General features: G+C 40.6%; 1 protein-coding gene across 8 annotated transcripts in view; it reads left to right on the top strand.

Annotated features, from left to right (window-relative positions):
* The window catches only part of sox5 (SRY-box 5), a 93,259-nt gene that overhangs the window by 14,850 nt on the left and 59,212 nt on the right, over nt 1-19,197 (top strand). For all 8 annotated transcript variants that reach the window (XM_015397567.1, XM_015397625.1, XM_015397594.1 and 5 more), the window contains exon 3: nt 5,231-5,453. In XM_015397567.1, coding sequence (XP_015253053.1) covers nt 5,231-5,453 — 223 coding nt within the window. The remainder of the gene's footprint in view (nt 1-5,230; nt 5,454-19,197) is intronic.

Below are 19,197 nucleotides of genomic sequence, written 5' to 3' on the forward strand. Positions count from 1 at the left end.
TTAGGATGCCTCCAGGATCAGGCTGTCTGTCAGAGTTCGGGCCCTGACGCACCGAGTCTTTGAAGGAGCCACGGCTCCCCTGCTAATTCCGCTTGATTGGGAAATGACCTTTATTGTTGGACGCTGCCTGATGACTTCTCCCTGGCAGCTTTTACAGCAGAGCAAAGAGATCCGACAACCCTTCAACCCCCAGCTTTCCATCTCCCCTCCATATTCTTGTTCTGTTTGTTTTGTTTTGCGAAACATCTTTCTCGAAAGAAAGAGTGCGGCTCTTTTAAGCAGGCACTGGATTAGATAAATGGGATGTGACAGGTGTGACCGTTGCCTTCAAGACGCCTGCTTCCCGTCTGCCTGTATCTCTCTCCCTCACTCTCTTTCAACTTGCACCTCTCTCCTTTCCTCTAATAACACTGCGTTTCTCTCTCTCTTTCCTTCTTGTTTTTGGATGTTTCTCTTTCTTTGACTTTTACACGCTTCTTCCTTCTGTTTTGTTCGATTTGCATGTCGAGCCGCTGCTGATGCAACTCTTAATCCCAAAGAAATCCGCTTTTTTAAGTCAGATTCCTCTTCTAATCTGGTACATATAGAAGAAACGGCAGCAAAGAAGAGAGTCTAGAGCAGCCACCTGGTCAGGTGGTTAGAGAGAAAGTATAAAATCATTTAGGCTTTAAAATCACAAGACTGCTGCAGTGTTTATGGCCTTAACAGCCTTGTGTTTCTATTATATTCAGATACAAACTTGTTTTCCGCTTGGTAGAGCTGTTAAAAACCTTAGGAAATGTACAGAGTAAAAAGGGATTTACCTGCTGATAGATTCTGATTAGAGGTTTTGCTTGAGGGTCATTTAACAAAAGAAGTGATGAAATAATGGTATTAAAGATGGATGTTACCCGAACCAACCTGGACACTTGTGTGAAAAGTAACCCTTCTAAAACCTAATAACAGCTATGATAAAGTCACATGGGGGAGATTTTGGCCCACTTTTCTTTGCAGAAATTTGTAAATTCGACACACATGGAAGAATAGAATCCAACTTTATTGTCATTACACTGTCACAAGTACAAAGCAATGAAATTCACTCTCTGCATTTGACCCATCACTTCAGGGAGCAGTGGGCTGCCACTGTACAGCGCCAACGATGCAGTGTGGGGGTTAAGCGTCTGGCTCAGGGACCCAGAGTAGCAGTCGGTGGGAGTAGGGCTTGAACTCAGAACCTCTGGGATCCAAGCGCAATGCTCTAATTATTGAGCCACCACTCCCACATCAACAGCCTCTTGTTATCTCAGAAGATTTGGACTTTAACTAGGACAGCCCAAAGCTCTAATATCAGTGTGTTTTTAAGCATTTGGAGGCAGTTCTAAACATGAATGTTGAGGATTGAAATGAACCGATGGAAGAGACCTCCAGTGCTTTAGTTTACCTCGGGTCATCCGTAGAGTCATTCCTACAGTAGTTAAAAACAGAAACAATAGTTTTTTGTTTGTTTTTTGTCTCCGGAAATATTAGTACAACTACTGGTAATACTCCTACCAATTACTTCTTCTAAATAGCTTAGGGTTTAGTCTCCTACTGTATAACATTTCACATGATTAAAACATACAGAAAAAGCGATCTCTGACGTTTCCTCTGAAGTATGGATCATTCAGTCTCTCTGTTTACTTAGATCTACTGGTTTTCTTGAAGACTGAGGCATTATTTGGATGTAAAATATGGTTTGTTTTATGTTTACAAGCCATGTCAATGTTTTAGATCAAGGGTTCATTATAATAACTCTTATAAAATTCTCATGGCAGTTGGATTACAGCTTTACATATCCTCAAAACCTGCTTAATCAAAGGCATGAGATGATTGTTCTTTGCTTTAAGCTGAAGTCATTTTGCTCTATTTCAACCTCAGTCTGTGCATTTACAGTTTAATTAATCTCTAAATGTTTACATTTGCGATTGTAGGACATAAAGGTCCCTTTACTTACACCATCTCCAAAAATTGGATAATGTCTATTGGTTGCTGTTTAGACCTGACGATCCCTGGGTGTAACTTTTTTTTGCTCCTGTCCTGCAACAGCAAAGTTATTTTCAAACCTTTTATCATCTGTTTTATCGTTCATATAGGAAAAACCAGATGCAGCCAGTTTGGAGCCCTGTGGCTTAAAGTAGTGGGGTTCTGTTTTTTGTCGTAGCTGCAGACGATTAAGAGCTATAGTGAAAGATAATTTTACATTAATATATCAGAAAGTTCTGATCAGGGTATACATTTTACATCTTAATTTTAGATACTAACAGAAATGCTTCAGGTAATAACTGTTTTTTTCTTGACATTAATGACTGTGCCACTTGTGATTTTGTTAAACAATGTATTTCCTTTATTGTGAATTTCTTACCACTGAATAAATGCATTGAAATTATAGAACCATTTGCATTTAAGCTTTTGCACATTCTTAGCAGGGGTGCCAACAAGTTCTCTGTAGATCGTACATAACTCCTGCATCCTTATAGCTGCAGTCACAATCTGTCCATCTGTGACGATGCATGTGCAAGAACGTCAAGGGGAGGATGGAGGAATTATTGAACGTGCTGACTTATTCAGAGTGTGGAAACACAACGAACTAAAGTGAGAGAGTCAGTGAGGTGTGGAAAATGCCAAGTGATAATGCTCTTCTGGACCTCTCTTATGGAGCCCTGCCATAGACAATGAAAGCATTGTCATTGTTGAAAGCCAGTGAGAAAAGAAATACTTATTCCCTTCTTTAAATATATATATATTTTCTTATATAAGAAGTAGAAGAATTCATTGTAAAGATGCAGTCTGGATGACCTCATATTTGACTGTGATCCACCTGCACTCTTAGTTAATAATTAGTTTATCCGTCAAATTATATTTCATACACCTGGAAAGCCAATGCACAAAATCCAACCAAGGCATTAAACAGAGTCTCTGTGCTGCTGTCTCAGATGGCATGCCCTATACTGTAGCAAGATTAGCCAAAGATTAACCCTGTGGACCATTGACCCTCGTGATCACAAAGAGCTGAGCTGACAGACTGGCTGTCTGATTGACTTACTGACTCATTTGTAGTTGGAATTCCAGCGCACACCTTCACGTGTCAGAGTTCAAGAGTGAGGGCGCTCTGTGTGTTTAGTACCCATTTACACCAGAAAACTGCATTGTTCTAGTTGCGTGTGTGCAGCAGCGTCCTCCCTCTTGGTGTCGCCCTTAATTGGCCTGAGCCGGCCTTAAGCCCATAATGCCGGCTGTAGAAACAAACACAGGTTTTACCAGGCCGAAGATTAACCTGCTAATAGTTACTTACCGTTGCCTTCACCTGCTGTTGATTGGTTCAAGCTTCAAAGTTCGTAGCGACTTCAGGCAAACACATTGTGACTGAAAGATCCAACCCGAGCCTCTTGGGGGCCCTAAGCAGAATTTGATTTGGTTTTGAATTTGATTCCCTCTCCCACCATGCAGAATCACCTATACTAGAACATTACTGACACAAATGTCACACTCTAATGTTATAGTGAATATTATAAATGAATACACTATGGTAATGTATTAATACAAAATAAATAAATAAACAGTACTTACAATACTTTCTTTTTTTAAACCTTTTGAATACAAACCTATTAAATAGATTATTTGCAAATGTGCATTAAATGTCTAATATTTTAAATAAAACCAAAATAGACAAACATTAATATAATTAAAAATAAATTGTTAGAAAAACGAATACTTAAATAAGGAAAGCAAACATAAGAACAGCAAGGGTTCAACAATGAATTGTACAACAATGCCTCAAAATTGACAGCAGCAAAAGTTCTATGTAATGTTTGTGAGGATGTATTGCAACACAGCAGAAGGAAGCTTTACCTAATTGTGAAGAGCAGGCAAATAAAGCACCAGTTTCATGGCTGCAATGTTAAAGCTCCATCCCATACATTGATTCTGCTCAGCGTCTCTGTAACTGCTGAAAAAAAATGGATCCACACAACATGCTTCCAACACCGTGTTTCAATGTAGGGTTTTTGTCGGCCAGAGTTAGATTTTCTTTTTCACATATAGTTTTTGTAGTATGCTAAAAAAATAATGAATTTGTGTCTCCAATGATCACCTTTTCTCCATATGTTTGTTTTAAATTCTTTCATGGCTTATGGTCTGTGGATCATTGCTTCTCTCTGATCTGTCTCCTAAAGTGTATTTCTTGGTGCTCTTAATGGTCAGTTCTTAGTTTTTATACTGAGGTTAAATTTTATCACACGGAAATAGTTTTTTTTTTCTATGGGTATCAGAATAAATGATGCTCAATACCAATGCAGCATAAAATCAAAATTTAGCTGTAATGTAAATTGATCAACTGCATAAAGTCCCCAAATGTTGATTGAAGTTTGTTGAATTGCAAAAATCAAATAAACATGCTAATGATCTAACTTTGTCCAAGTTTTTCTTTTAAAAGGAAACAAAGTTGTTGTTATATATTAAGTCATTATAATAGAATATCTGGCTACAAACTGCACAGATGCTCAGTTAGAAAATGTTCTTGAAATTTAAGAGGTCATTGTACTTCAAATGTGAAAGAAACAACACTGACGGATAATTAGTCCTGGTGAAAACTTGGAAAAAGGCAAAGAGCTTTACTTTAGCCCGCACTGTGTACATGAAAGTTTTTTTTTTTTTTTTATGGAAATCATTTGACACCTCTCCAAAGTTTTGTTCTTTCAAAAGGAAACCGTTGTTTGCCGTTCTCTCTGTTTGCCGGGGATGCAGCCTCAGCATTCGCTATGATGAATCTTAGTGACGAAAAGTTGGGCTCGCGATGTGGAAGCTGCGTGCCTCTGGACGTCCCTCAAACGGCGCCATGGAAAGCTTTGTGATTAAGAGTTAGCGTTGACAGTTTAGAGCGCAATCAGTGTCTCGCTGTTGTTTCATGTGCCCGTTCTGTCAACTACCTCCAAATCAGTCAAATGCAGATTCCAGAGGAGGCGAGAGAGACAGTAAAAATGTGCCCTAACTTGAGATAACTGGCAGGAGATGAAAGTTGCTACATTGGGATATAAGAACAGGAGATGGGGGAATAAAGAGATGGAAAGAAGGGTGGAGATAATGAGTTTGTCCGCTCCAGCTCCTCCCCAATCTCATCATCATGTTCTTTATCTACAGTTGCTTTACATCTTCAAGTTTGGGGTATTTCTAAACTGATTAAATGTCTTCATTTTTGATCCTCTCTTTCCTGCAGGAGCATGAGGGCATGAAGGGGAGCTCCCTGAGCCCTTACCCACAGCATAATGCTACCTCACCAGGCAAAGAGGAGAGCGGAGGTGGGGGGCGGCCCTGCAACGATGGGGGCACGGCGACCGGTACCCTGGGGACCCCTGAGAGACGCAAGGGCAGCCTGGCAGATGTTGTGGACACACTGAAACAGCGCAAGATGGAAGAACTGATCAAAAACGAGCCAGAAGGTCAGTGATGAAAGCCCAGATGTTTCAGCTTCTCTGGCCCGGCGCCACGCTTTTTATCACCCTCTGCTGTCCCTTCCCTCTTCTTCTGTCTTCTCTGTGCTTCCTCATCATATACTCTGCACTGAACCCACTCGTGTTCAGAAAAGAGTAGAGCCTTTGTTTATCCGGAATACGAAGTGACAGCTTCAGCTGCTTGGGTCTATTGTCCGCTATGCTTTGCATATTTATCAAAACCTGACAAGTAAGATGTGCACTCGCATGCATGTGTTCATGTGCGAACGCTGGCCACTTGAAAAATACTTGGATGTGTTAACAACTCTCCAAATGCTTCCTGCTTTTACAACAACAGACATTCATAAATGAGTTTGTCTGATTGACTCATCTTGCAGAAATAAAAGCATCTCACCTCAAGCCCCCTCCCATTCCCCAACATTGGTGATGATTGATTTAAAGCACTTAGATAAAGATTTCTTGGAAAGTGGAACCAGAATTCTGGCAGGGGCCCACGGAGCTTTGCTCCCGTAGCCTCCACAATTTATTCCCAAGCAGAGCCTCAGGCTACTAGTTGGAGTCATGCAAAGAGATAAATTTAGCCCATGGCTAATGCTCATTTATAACGAGTGGATAAATGGTGTTAAAATCCCTGGAATGCATCTTACAATCGGAATGTGATATAAATCTCGGCAATGGGTGTCTTTCTCTTTTAGGAAGACCGCTTTATGACACCATGCTACCTCTTGGGACATATTCTAAGAAAATATCTGCTTTTCAACTATCCTCTGGCAGTGTTTGAATCCAGTTTTTCTTTAAAGTCACAGAGCATAACAGAGGCTGCAAAAGTAAAAAAAAAAAAAAAAAACTAGAATATAAAGCAGAAATATATTAAAATTGTTTAATTTATACTAGGGCTAAAACATTTAATTGTGATTAACTGATTATTGAAATAATCAATATAATAATTGATTAATCAACTGTAGTATAGACACTGTAAAACATGACTTTAGCTGACAGAGTAAACCATTTAGATCAGTAATTATGTCAAAAATGTAAAAAAATATATATATATTTTGCATTTAAGATAAACTTTTTCATCGCTCAATATGCTCTATTCATAACTCTCCAAGTGGAAAAGTTTAAGTTTCACCTGATTTCATTTCGTAAAAAAACTTTCTTTAGGGATCATTTTTCTATCCGATTATTAATTGAAAAAATATTTGAGAGATTAATCAATCTGACAAATAATTGTTAGTAAAGCCCCAATTTAGAGCATATATATGTGTTTAAAGGTCAAATCTAATATAGTTTCTATAACAAGGTTGGAAAGTAATTTTTATGATTGCAATATTATGTAGAGATATTTTATGCACAACTTTCTGTTGATCTGTAACCCCATACATTTAATATGATACAGGGAGATTTGTGATTTCAACTGCTCAAAAGTTCAAAAGGCCATAAATCCTACTAAAACTTGACAGTTAAATCCATGCTATAGAGCCTGGAGACCCAAGGGAACCAGCTTATGAATAAACTAAACAGCTCCTGCAACAGCAAAGACAAGGTACAAGCTCGGCTACTACGGCTACAGCTTCATCTAAGAATCTAGTTTCCTAAAAAGGAAGCAGACCTACAAAGACCTAATAAAAAAACAAACAAAAAAAACGATTTAAAAATTGATTTTCCTTCTTATACTCTAAGCAGCTAGACTTTCCCTTTACTTTCAAAGCCACTGTTGTGCTGCGCTCAAGCATCCTCTAACACACAGCTTCAAGCTCAAATGACATCAAGCCCAAAAGGTGAAAGAACAGCACTGCAGTGCAGTGAGGGTAGGTGCATTTTATACGCGTTATGCCCCCCACTACATCAACAGGCTTTTATTTCAAGCTGTGATGTCGTAACATTGTTTTGCTCTGTTTTTGTAAGGCTCTCAAAGCAGCTGGTGAGCTTTTGCCGTCTGGTTGTTTTTATTCCAGCCGATAAAGAACCCTGTTGTGGCACATTTTACAAAAAAAGAAAATAAAATAAAAAAAATGGTCTGTTTGTTGAGCTGAACTGTAATTGAGGTGTGTTTTGGGTTGTTCGCTGCTTCGCTGGACCTCGTGAACTGGCTGCAAAGGGAAAAAACAACAATAATGGATCTTTATGACTCAGCCAGGGCAGTGCGAGGGGAAAGAAAAAGAGTGAAAAGGAGAGGAAAGCGATGGAGAGAAAGAGCACTGTCTTCACAGACCCCATTAGCACAGTGCCACAGCAGTGTGGCATCAAAACCAAGCCAGAGCATTATCAGCCGCACGATTAAATGAAACGCGCTAATAAAAGATCCTCCAGACCCAACAAGCAGGCAGAAAAATAAAACAACAACAAAAAAAAAAATACAAACCCAGGCCAAGCAAGAGAGAAAAGGGAAGCAAGAGAAAAGAAGACGAGTGGCAAAGGGGAAATGGACGGGTTGGAGGGGAGAGAAATGATGAGGGGGCCGGTATTGAACCCCTGATAGAAATCCCTTTTCTTTGCCCGGCTAGCTATTGTTTGGCTGTATGGCTCACAAAGGCCATTAGCTGCAAACAGCAGGTTGGGATGAAAATTTAATGAAGGCTTTAATCATTATGAAAGGCCTGGAATATTACTGCTCATACACACAGACACACTGCTTCCAGCTGGATCAATGACACACACACATTCATAGCGTCGGAACATTAACACCAGGAGGGATGTGAAAGAGAGGACAAAGGCACAAAATGGGTCAGAAAACCATAAACATCTTGAAACAGAAAGAGGGGCTCAGCCTATCGTAGGCAGGCCTTGAGCTAGACATCACACACGCACAGAAAGTCACCCGCACTAAGTTTGAAAGATTTAGTCTGTGGCTAGTGTTGCTCTACTTAGGCTAGATGAATGGCGAGTGGTAGATACTAGGTCAGTGTGTGTGTTTGTGCTGTTAAAGCCTTTGGGAGCGTGAAGACGTGTGTATGTGTGTACATCTATGTGACAGAAAGTGTGCGGATGAGTGTGCTTGTTGGCGGGAAAAAATTGCATTTGCTTGCATTTATGGAAGGTAAGGTGTGTGTTTGGCCTCTAATAAATGACTTGGCATCCTGTCCCCCATGGCCTGGCCCAACCAGGCTTCACTGCTCTTCTGCTCCCTCCATTCATCTTCTTGTCTCGCTTCACTGGCCACCTGCTACCCGAGAGATGCACACACATTCGCACGACATCGCTTACTTTCTTTATTAAATTCTTCAGAAGCAACAGGGAGACGATAAGGATGCCTTGACGCCGGCTGCCAGCGATTTTCTGGAGTCGGAGGTCGCTTGGCGGCTGAGAGGCTCATGTACGAGTGTGTCTCTGTGTGGTTATGTGGCGTAATGGGCAAGTACAGGGCGTTGAAGAAAGGTGTGGGGTCGATTGCAGGGTGAGCATTTTAAACCCAAGGGATTTGACTGCGGAAGGGAACACCTGGTCAGGATCCTTGAACTCACCGTTTAGCCTGTTGAGACCTCTGTGGCATAGGGCAACGCCCTTTAACAGCCTGTAAGGAGCGCTAGGGATGGATGGATGAATGGATGGATGGATAGATGGATAGATAGATGGATAGATAGAGTCAAATGGGGTATTAAATGGATAGAACATCACAAAATGCTAAATGGGGCACAGATGTTCCTCTCGGCCCCTGGAGTGGTGCCTCCACTGCCCTGGACTTTTACCAGACTCTCAGCCTCATTCCTCCTCTCGTCTCTCCTCCTCTCGCTATATGGCGGTATCAACTGTAAGTGGCTCACACACACTAAGTGCCAGCTGAGCTCCATCTCTGGACCCGTCTGTTGACCCTCTGCTACCCAGCTACAGCTACCCGTCACTGGGGTTTCACAGCCTCTGGGGCTCGTTCAGCTCTTCTTCTTTTTACTGTAGCCTCAGCTGGAAGAAAGGATGAACAAAGATAAGTTTGTGTATTTTAGACTTGCTTTTTTGTTCTTGTTTATTTAGATAAGCCTACAAACATTGCCAGCAGTAGATACAGAAATTCTAGCAGTTTTTTTCTTTTAAACACCTTGCAACAGGCATTCGTTGAGCCTGTTGAAGTGGACAAAATATAATACTTGCATTTTAAATATTTTACAAATGAAAATGATGAGACCGGCATTTGTATTAACCTTACATTATTTTCTTTTGGTAGGACCATCTTTCAGTACATTTACCACAGCAAGTTATTTTGGGTTTTATCTACCCCTACTCAAGAACTCCATGTAGCTTGCATGATTCATTTTATCGCCATGTTTTTTTATTTTGTTATTTCATTTAGGCCATTTTTGTGTCATCTTACCCAAACACACGTCTGCCTTGCCTTGAACAAACCTTGTGACTAACTCCAAATATTACATCTGGCTTTCTTTCAATAGTGGCTGGTTTTCTTTTTCCATATCTCTAGGGTAGACAACTGATATTTGTCAAATTGATAGATTTTCCTACATTTGCTCTGGATCTCGGCCCTTTTCTCTACTACTGTAACTAATGTTGTCCCTGCCCAGCCTTCCAGTTAATATGGCTCGCCATGTCTACATTTTCTATTGGCATGATCTTCCATCTCCAGGTGTTGGATGAAACATTGCAACATGCTTTAGATCTTAACCCTTCTTTAAAATGGGGGCTCTAAATAGCTAAATACTTGTATTGGAAAAACTGAGGTGAGTTTTTTGGTTGTCCGAGATGTCTGGTTATGGCATTGCTGTCCATTTAGTCCTCTCAAGAGAAGTTTTACGGTTGGCAACAACCATGAGGTCCATCAAAATGGGGTTTTAGATCGTATGGAGCCTGATACTTCCATACGCTTCCAAAAGACAAGATTCCTCAATGAAGTTGTTGACCAGCCACACACTCACGGATACGCACTCGTACACGTATGCCATGCCACTGCGTCTATTCTTAAGGAATGGAGGTATCTCTCGGCTTGCTTTTAGTGAGCATTGAGGCATTTTATAGGACAGCACTTAGGAGAAGCCATTGTTGCCACACAAGCACGCAGTGGCTGGAGCTCCCTCACGCCTCCATACACTCCAATGGGTGACAATGGTAAGGGCGGACAAGTACTGCCAAGAAAGAGAAGAGAGAAAAAGAAAGAGCCCTAGAAGTGAAGGGATCAGGGCAGTCTCTCGTTCATCCATCCATCAGTCCAGGCAACACCCCCCTCCCCTCTTCACTTTGCTTAATCCTTCTCCTCTGCTATCTGGGGGGTTATGTCAAACACTCACAACATGCTCACACTCTATGAACATCCACAATGGCATATACACTTCTTTTGAGTCAGTGCCTAGTATTTTTATGCACATATCCTCGAGGGAAAACTTGGCAGTTACAGGAACACAAATACACACACAGCAGGTTGAGAGACCTAGCGTGGGAGCAGGAGGATGTCTTTATGGGATTTTTACCCTTTGTTGGTAATTAGTTAGTTGTATTAATTAACATTAAGTGGGGAAGGACTCTCCTTGCCGTTGTTTCCAGAGAGTCATCTGGCGCTGGGAAAATGATGGTGAGTGAGATTATTCACAAGGGGGTCTAAAAAACAGACTTTTGTCGTATAACAATTAAACAAAAAGAAAGAAAGAGAGGACTTTTGACTGAATAAAATAGTTCTTATTATATAAAGAGCTTTTAAATTCACTGCTGACATTTCCTAAACAGACGTTTGACTTTAGCTTGGTGAGCCTAAGCTCTCCCTTGACCTCTTTTCTGATAGAATTTGAACTCCATGATTTGATTTGTCTGCCTAACCACGAACCTTCTGACCCAGTGCAGAAACTAAAACAGTAGACACTTAAAAGATCCCTCTTAAAGACGAAAAATAAAAAAAATGGCATCCTCATGAAAGGGGAAAGCTTGAAAGAAGCTCTTGCTTCAAGTTGCTTATTCACATAAAACAATTCGTCCTTTTTTTATTTATCGCTCTTCCTCGTTATCCGGTTGTCATTGTGTCAGTTAACTTCACAGGATTCGTTGTAGATGGAGGGGGGATCATCACCGACATGGCTCACAATTCAATACGAGTTAATTCGGGGCTTTTTTCTTCTTCTCTTCCTTTGTGGCATGAGAAACAGGCAACGTCATGGGGCGAACCTGAGGCCTATTGTGGGGCTTGCCATTGTTGGGTTGATGAAAGGCGCATTCAAGTCACTTTTTTCCGTATTGAATTGTTTTGCGTCTGCTTTTCAACGTCCCATTCTCTCCCCAGTCTTGCAGGAGACAATCGGTGGGGATGAAACTCCTTTCTGCCATTCTTCCCAGTTCAGATGAGCGATATTAAGGAGATGAATAGTATGCAAGTGTGTGTATCTGCATTCATGTGTGTGTGTGTGTGTGTTTTCTGGGGGAAAACAGTGCCCGAGCTTTTGTCCGATTCGTGCACATAAAGGGGCTTAGACAGAGGAGAGAAGGTCCTGTGGTTCTCCTAAAGGTGTAGTTGTGTGTGTGTGTGTGTGTGTGTGTGTGTGTGTTTGTGTATTATCAAAAGCTAGAGTTCCTGATTTACTCAGGGTTTCCATAGATTATTAGCTACGACCTTCTCCTGCTCCAACTTTCCTACAGTATTTGTGCATATTAGATGATCAAGCAGTATTTGTCAGCTCTCCTTAGAACTGTTTATTTGCTTCTTTTAGTTTCCAGGCGCCCAAATATTTGACTGATTGCACCGTTTTCAACTCATTCAGCATCATATTCAGTCACTAAATCTGTGGAATCCATAACCTATCTATGTAACTCTCTGTTAAACCCCACTCTGTTGCTGCTTTTCTTCTGTTTCTGTTCTTTCCCTTTCTCTGTCCTTTCTTCCATTCCCATGGAGAGTCGAAGGAATGTTTTTATACACTAAAATGCCTGCAAGATTAATGAGTTTTGAGCAGAGTGCGCTGACTTTCATTTGTCCCTCAATTACTGTATCAAAAAAAGGACGTGAAATGCTTGGAAAAGAAAAAAAAAATCTCAAAACTTTTCAAACGAGACACTTAAGCAACAAAAACACTCCAAGGAACATATTGAAAGAAATTGCCGTTTGAAATCGTAGCTGTTTTTTTTTTTTAAAGGCCAAATGACTGCAGCCGAAACACTTTTATTCACTGCAAAAAATTATCAAGTCAGCCAACAACCATCTTCCATTAGGAGCACAAACCAGCACTTATTCTGGTGGTAGGTGAAAGTTTTATTTTGAAATAATAAATAAAAAAAAAGGTTTGGCTTTGATTTTGACACTGCGCCATGGCAAACTAATAAAAAGCTTTGCTGCAAGGCTTCCAGACATCTCCGTTACATGCTTATTTTATTTAATGCGCGTGAACAGAAGTGGGTTTATAAGCTAACTCTAAACGATATGCGGATTAGTCTGATGCTGCAACACCCAACATGATGTATGTAAACTGTGTCAAACTTTGTGTGCAATTTAGATTCAGCTTTTGAAATATAGTTTAAAACGGGTGTTTTTTTGTTGTTGTTTTTTTTATATTTACTAATAATATTCCTGTAGTGCATCTATATAATATATATATACTTCCACTCTGTGTTAAAAGCATATTTATTTTTCATATAGCAGTGCATTACTGTGAACCATTTTCTCTGCACTAAAGTAAAATGGTCATATATTTGTACTTGGAAGTCCTTAATCTGAAACCCTTGAATAAAATCCAGCATGACCCTCTAGTCCATTTTATGTAATTTAAAATCGGTAACAATTGCGCCGTTTTGCAAACTTCATTGATTTTTTTGAAAACATTGCAACTGAAAAATGCACAACACGAAAAAGCAAACCTACTCCATCATTAAATGATGTATTTGGAAGAGCTAAATAAAAGGCGCACATTTTCTTTCACGATTTTATAGCCGGTTTTGGTTCATCATATAATACCAATGAAATTTGAAATCCGTGGTTGTAAGATGGCAAAATAGGAATCTAAGGCCAAGGATGTCTTTTAAAAGGTACTTAGGAATTATTATTTCCTTTCCTTTTAATATTTGTCTAAAATAAAATCAACAGTCCAATTTATCTGATCTGCTCGTAATTTTTACGTTTTAGCTTAAACACAAAAAAACATGTAAGCATGCACTTCTTATATTTTAAACATCGAACTGTTTAGAACAGCATTTGGAAAACACAGTGTGCATATAGTGGCACTATTTAGAGCACTGCCAGGGAGCAACAAGTCATTCAGTCTCTCAGTCATTAAGCATCAAGAAAGAACCACCCCACTGGTGAGATATCCTTTCAGCCAGCCAGCGAGCTGGTCACTCATCTGCTCCATCAGCCAGTCAGTGTGTCAGTCTTTGAAGCCACACGGTCTTTATTAATTAACCTCTGGCTGGCTGGTCAGAGGGCGGCTGCGGTAGATGAAGTGGCGCTGTCTATGTTGTCAGCCTCAGGGGTCATGAGCAGAGCCCACAGCATGACCCTGGCTTATTTGAGCCAGATGTTGGGAGACAAGCATCTCAAGAGCTTCCCTCCCCGCCCCGCCACCCCATCCTCTCCCTTGGCCACATTCTTTTCCTTCACCATTGCTCGGCCAGCAGTACAGGCATCCTTTTGCTTATCACAGTATGTCCCATACTTCCTTACTTTTATTTTTTTACCTTTTTCTCCTCCTTTCTCATTTGGCCCACTGCCGCTTTCCGCTTCGCTCCAGGGAAAAAGAAGCGTGTGTGCCGCCTGGCATCCTGCCCACTCTCATCCTTTTTTCTCCATTCATTTCATCCCCTTCTTACCATCAATGATCTACATTTCTCTCTTCTTTTACCTTCCCTCCATCTTCCCCCCTCTGCCTTCCTTTGTCTCCATCACTCTCTCCACCTGCTCCTAATCACTCCCCCTCCATCTCTTGCGCTCATTCAAACGCCCCCCTCCCCTCCCCTCCCTCCTGTCTCCTCCTCAGCTGGGCTCAGGAGCAGTGAACAGGTGTTGTCTCCTTTTGATTTGGGTGCGTTTGGATTAATGCTGTCAGCTCAGCTGTTAAAACAACTGCCACCGCCAGATGCCAGTCAGTTTGGGCTGGAGTTGTCACCTACACATAAACTCGCACAAACACACGCACATGTTCAAACACCCAAATAGACTTGGATGTAACCGTACGTACACCTGACCTAGGGGTTTGTGGGGAAGAAGAAGAAACTCAGCTGCCGCGTGTCAGACTAGTCAGTAATCAAGTCAATTGTGGTCTTTTTGAAAAATAAAATTAGTAAATTCTTTTTTGGCTTTTAAATGTATGTCATGCATGAATTGTCGACAAATATCTGCCACTCAGGCAGTCGACCCATAGTGTTTGCCTAAGCTGACATGATAGGACGGATCATATGTGGATTTTTGCAGGGTTTATGAACACCTACATTTGATAAAAGAAAGTCTATGGCATAAACTTTAAGCCAAAAGGTAGGCGTTTGGCCAAAAGCAAACTTGGTAAAAGCAAGTGTTGCCTAACTTTGTGAAATCTATTTACACTCTCTGACTTGATTGCCAGAATTCCTTTGCTTTAATAACATTTGTAACACTTGAAGTGAATGGACCCAAAGGCATTTAGCTGTTTTTTTTTTTATGAACAAGTCTTATAAGAGCAGGACAGATTGATTTTTTCTTTTTTTTTTTTTTTTTTTTTTGCATACTTTCCCAAATTTGGTATTTGTTAAATGGTATGAGAAACTTTATGACCCCAAACCAAACTTTAAAATATGAGATGCTACAAATCTTCCAGATCTTCCATATTTCTATTAGTTTATATTGGCTATAAAATAGGTGAACCCTTGTCATAATGATTTTGGGGTTTACCGTTTTAGTTGAGATGTCAGGAATCTGAGGAAAAGTTTTGCTTTCATTCCTTAAACTTTCATGCAATATGAAGTTTAAGGAAAAGAAAGAAAGACTTGAAGTTTTACCATAAACTTGTGCCAGTACATGTTAGTGTAATGTGTTTAATGTGTGCCTGCGTCACCGTTTCTATTGGCAGTATCCCCTTTTCCCCCCTCCTACACTCGCATGCCTGTTCGGCCAGTCAGAGGTTTAAATTTAGAAAGTGGATCTTTGTTGTAAATATGATTCGAGTAATGATGATTAACTATGATTATAAATGCTCGTTGGCGTATAAGTGGTTTTCAGCAGTGCTATTTATGTCTCCTTCAGATGTGGATAGAGTCTACAGGCTCCCGCCTGTCAGATGGTAGGTAGCGGGCTACTGAGTGGTCATGCTGGTGGCGCAACCAAATTTATACTCGCACATGACAGACAAATGCAAATTACAAAGAACATTTACAAACTGGATATTGTTTCATGGATTTTATTCAAACTTGACTTATTTAATCATAGCTGTTCACAAACCCCTGCATCCTCATGAACACATTGAGTAGGAACACCACAATATCAGTGGAATTAATGTAGCCAAAGTAGTTTACTTTTATTTTAAAACCAAAATGTAACAGGTATTTCACTAAAACTAACTTTTGGATAGTAATTTGCACTTGTTTATAACAAACAACAAACAGGCTAAATGACATATTGAAGTTCTGCACGTTTGTGTCATTCTGCTCTCTAAAGAGTTATGGGTTTATTAATATGGTATTATCTGATAAATTACTCAAGCTATCTGCTGGCTTGTTTTATTTTTCATGAAACCTGCTCTTCCAGAATCCAGCTTTCATTTGTATTCTTTTGCTGGAGGTGTTTGAAATGGTGCTATATAAATAAAACTGAACCAAATTATCTTAATTAGAGTGATTGGATAGGCTCCTTTAGTAAAATATTTCCAAATGGACTGCAGAGGGTAGGGGTTCATGGCTCCCTTGTCATGGAGAAAATCTAACTCTTCTGTTAGTTTCTAACCATGACCATTCATGTTTTTCCCTACCAAAATATTTTCAGATAGCTGTAATGAGATCAAAGTATATAGAGGGCAGTAACGTTGCGTTACAAGCTGGATTGTCGTGAGTTTTCTCTCTCTCAAATTCATCTTGAAAGACTCCCGCAAATTCGTCCGTCTTGTAACAACCAGTGAGTTGGACCAATGACATGCCAGCAGTGGTTTTTGGGGTGGGACATGTAGGATTGACTGTCCACCTGTCATTCCTGGAGCACGTCTGAAGCGTCACAATTCGCGGCTATGATTGGCTGAAAGCGTATTATGGAAGGCGGGTACTAGCTGGCACATCACGGACAGACTGAGTGAGAGCTTTCCCAGATTTTTATCGTAGAACTCAACTCAGTTCTAGGCATATCAATCTGGCTACTGCAAGGTTAGGGGAAAGTGCCTTCTTATTCTATAAACCAAAACATTTTTTACCACTCTGGCAAAAGCAGGGATATTAGTCCTCCTTTATCTCATCTACTGAATAATTTTTTTATCCCAGTTTGTTGTGAATCCTGCCTTCCTTGTCCAGTTTGTTGGTTTGTTCAATTACAGTAACTAAGTTATTTCTGAGATTATCAAACTGCACTGTGGGCTTCACTCTCCAATGAGACAAATTGTGTTAGACCATTAGCCCACTCAAAGAGTCATGGGTGTCTCGTGAGAGGAATGATAGAGTGAGGAGGAGGAAGTGTCAAATCTAGTCAACTATGTAAAGGAGGAAAAGAAGTAAACAATTAAGGCATAAAACTGAAATTGAAAAAATGGAAATTATTAGAAAAAATATCTGTAAATGGACCAAATGCAAAAGTACCATAAAGTTTAGTGTTTTTTTTTTATTTCAAATTTAAGTTTTCTCCAACATGCTGTCTCCACTTGACAGACATTGCGATATTTTTAATTTCTTCAGAACTTCTAAGCCTCTTTCGAAATAGCATTTCCATTTTATAGTAGAGTAAAACATGTCAACCTGCCGAAGGTTCCATCTGTCTTTCCAATAAGCTCTGATCTTTCATCCAGTCGAGTTCCATGTTCAAGTCGAGCCAACTGAACCTCTACAGCATTTCACTTGCATTCTGTTTTTCCTGTTTGTCTTTCTGTCTTCTGTTCTCTGTCAAATTAAGGAAATTATGCCAAAAAGAGCGAAAAAAAAGTTATTTTACCAAGTCGGATATTGTCATTTAATTTTGTCTGAGTTCCCTTCCAATTTGTTAGCCACAGATGGCTAAGTGATCCGAATGTGACCTAACCAGCAGCATCACCCGATATCGACGAGGCAGATCTCCTCAACCAATCAAACTTTTTTTTCTCCTTCTTTCTCTTTTCGCCTAAAAGCGGTGAGATCTTTGCCAGGAAAACTTGGGAGTAGGAAAAGACTTACAAGAAGAGACATTGACGTGAGTGAATAATTGGAGCACAGTGACTCGTAATGCTCCAACCGTTCGCAAACACAAACACACACATGTTAGTCAGAGGAGCATTCCAGCACTCTTTGGGCCGTTGTTGCCATCGGTCTAATGGCTCTCACATGTCCCGTCCTCCTGTCTTTAAGGCAGCACATGGGACAATGTTGGCTATTCTTAAGACTTTACAACGCGCTCTGTCTCACTCCGATCAATAGCACAGATGGAACAAACATTCGCACAGAGAGAAGAAAAGAAGAAAAAGGAGACAGAGTGGGATATCAAGGCAGATAAACAGAGGGAGAAGTGTGTGCATGCGTGTCTGTGTGCGCTTGTCAACGACGTTTGCATGAACTGAAATAGGCGGGCCACGCCTCCGCCGTCCACCAAGGCAAAGCCACTCTAAAGCCAAGCCAACTGTCAATCAAACTGCAAAGACGAGGCCAAAACTATGATAGCATCAGAAATAACAGTCTTCATCCATCAGCCTTGCATGAACAAACACACACGCACACACACTCACAATACACATGGAGGTTAAAGTCCCAGCTCAGCAGTTTGAAAAGACTTCCAACATGCAAAGTAGCATTAGTGTGTCAGGAGTGCCTTGCTGTTCTGCCTGTCTCTCTGTCATTGATTTGACAGGCAGACGAAAAATGTCATGTCTCGCGAGTGAAAACACTGCGATGTGTGTGTGCGCGCGTGACACTAGCGTGGTTAATGCGTGGGTCCATTCCCTGTCTCTACACAGTAGGCCCAATACACAATATGTTCTTTTGTTGTCACGTTAAAATGATGCAATAAAGCTGTTCTGTGACAAGGACGGCCCGAGGGCTACGGCAGTGACAGAACCATTCAGGGTGGGTGCACGTGCACGTCTGTGTGTGCTGAGTGGAGACAAGAGCGCTGAAGAGGGGTTATTGCCACGAGACAGATTGCAAGTGTCATTTTCCATTACAGCAGCCTGAGCCCACTGTGGACGACACACACTTTACACACCGGTGTACACTCTCTGGCCGACTTTAACGGGATGCTTTTGACAGGGAGAGATGTGCAGGGATTAAAAACATAGCATCGCCCCCCTGACTTGTTAACCCTCTCCTTACCCTGACCCCTTCTTGACAAATTTCATTTTTTTATGGCTTATCTGATCGGCTGCACATGTACATCTCAGTGATATAAATCAAGGTTTTCTTCTTCCATTAAATTTAAGTATTGAGTAAACAGCAAATCATGTTTTGCTTTGCAAACAAGTCAATAATTACCTCAAATTTAATTTTAGAGATTTTCATGGATTTGTTGAATGATACCATAGTGATCCTGTGTTTGACCTCCTGCGGTGCTTTGTAGAGTATTCTTACCTCTTTCATGTTTTCGTATTGTGTCGCACTACAACTGAAAATGGATTTAGCTAGTTTTTACCTAGTTTTTTTATATATACCTAAATAAAGTGCAAAAAAATTGCTTTCAAAAGTCACCTAA

Source organism: Cyprinodon variegatus, unplaced genomic scaffold, assembly GCF_000732505.1.
Source record: "Cyprinodon variegatus isolate N-32 unplaced genomic scaffold, C_variegatus-1.0 Scaffold28, whole genome shotgun sequence".
In the NCBI taxonomy this organism is placed as follows: domain Eukaryota; kingdom Metazoa; phylum Chordata; class Actinopteri; order Cyprinodontiformes; family Cyprinodontidae; genus Cyprinodon; species Cyprinodon variegatus.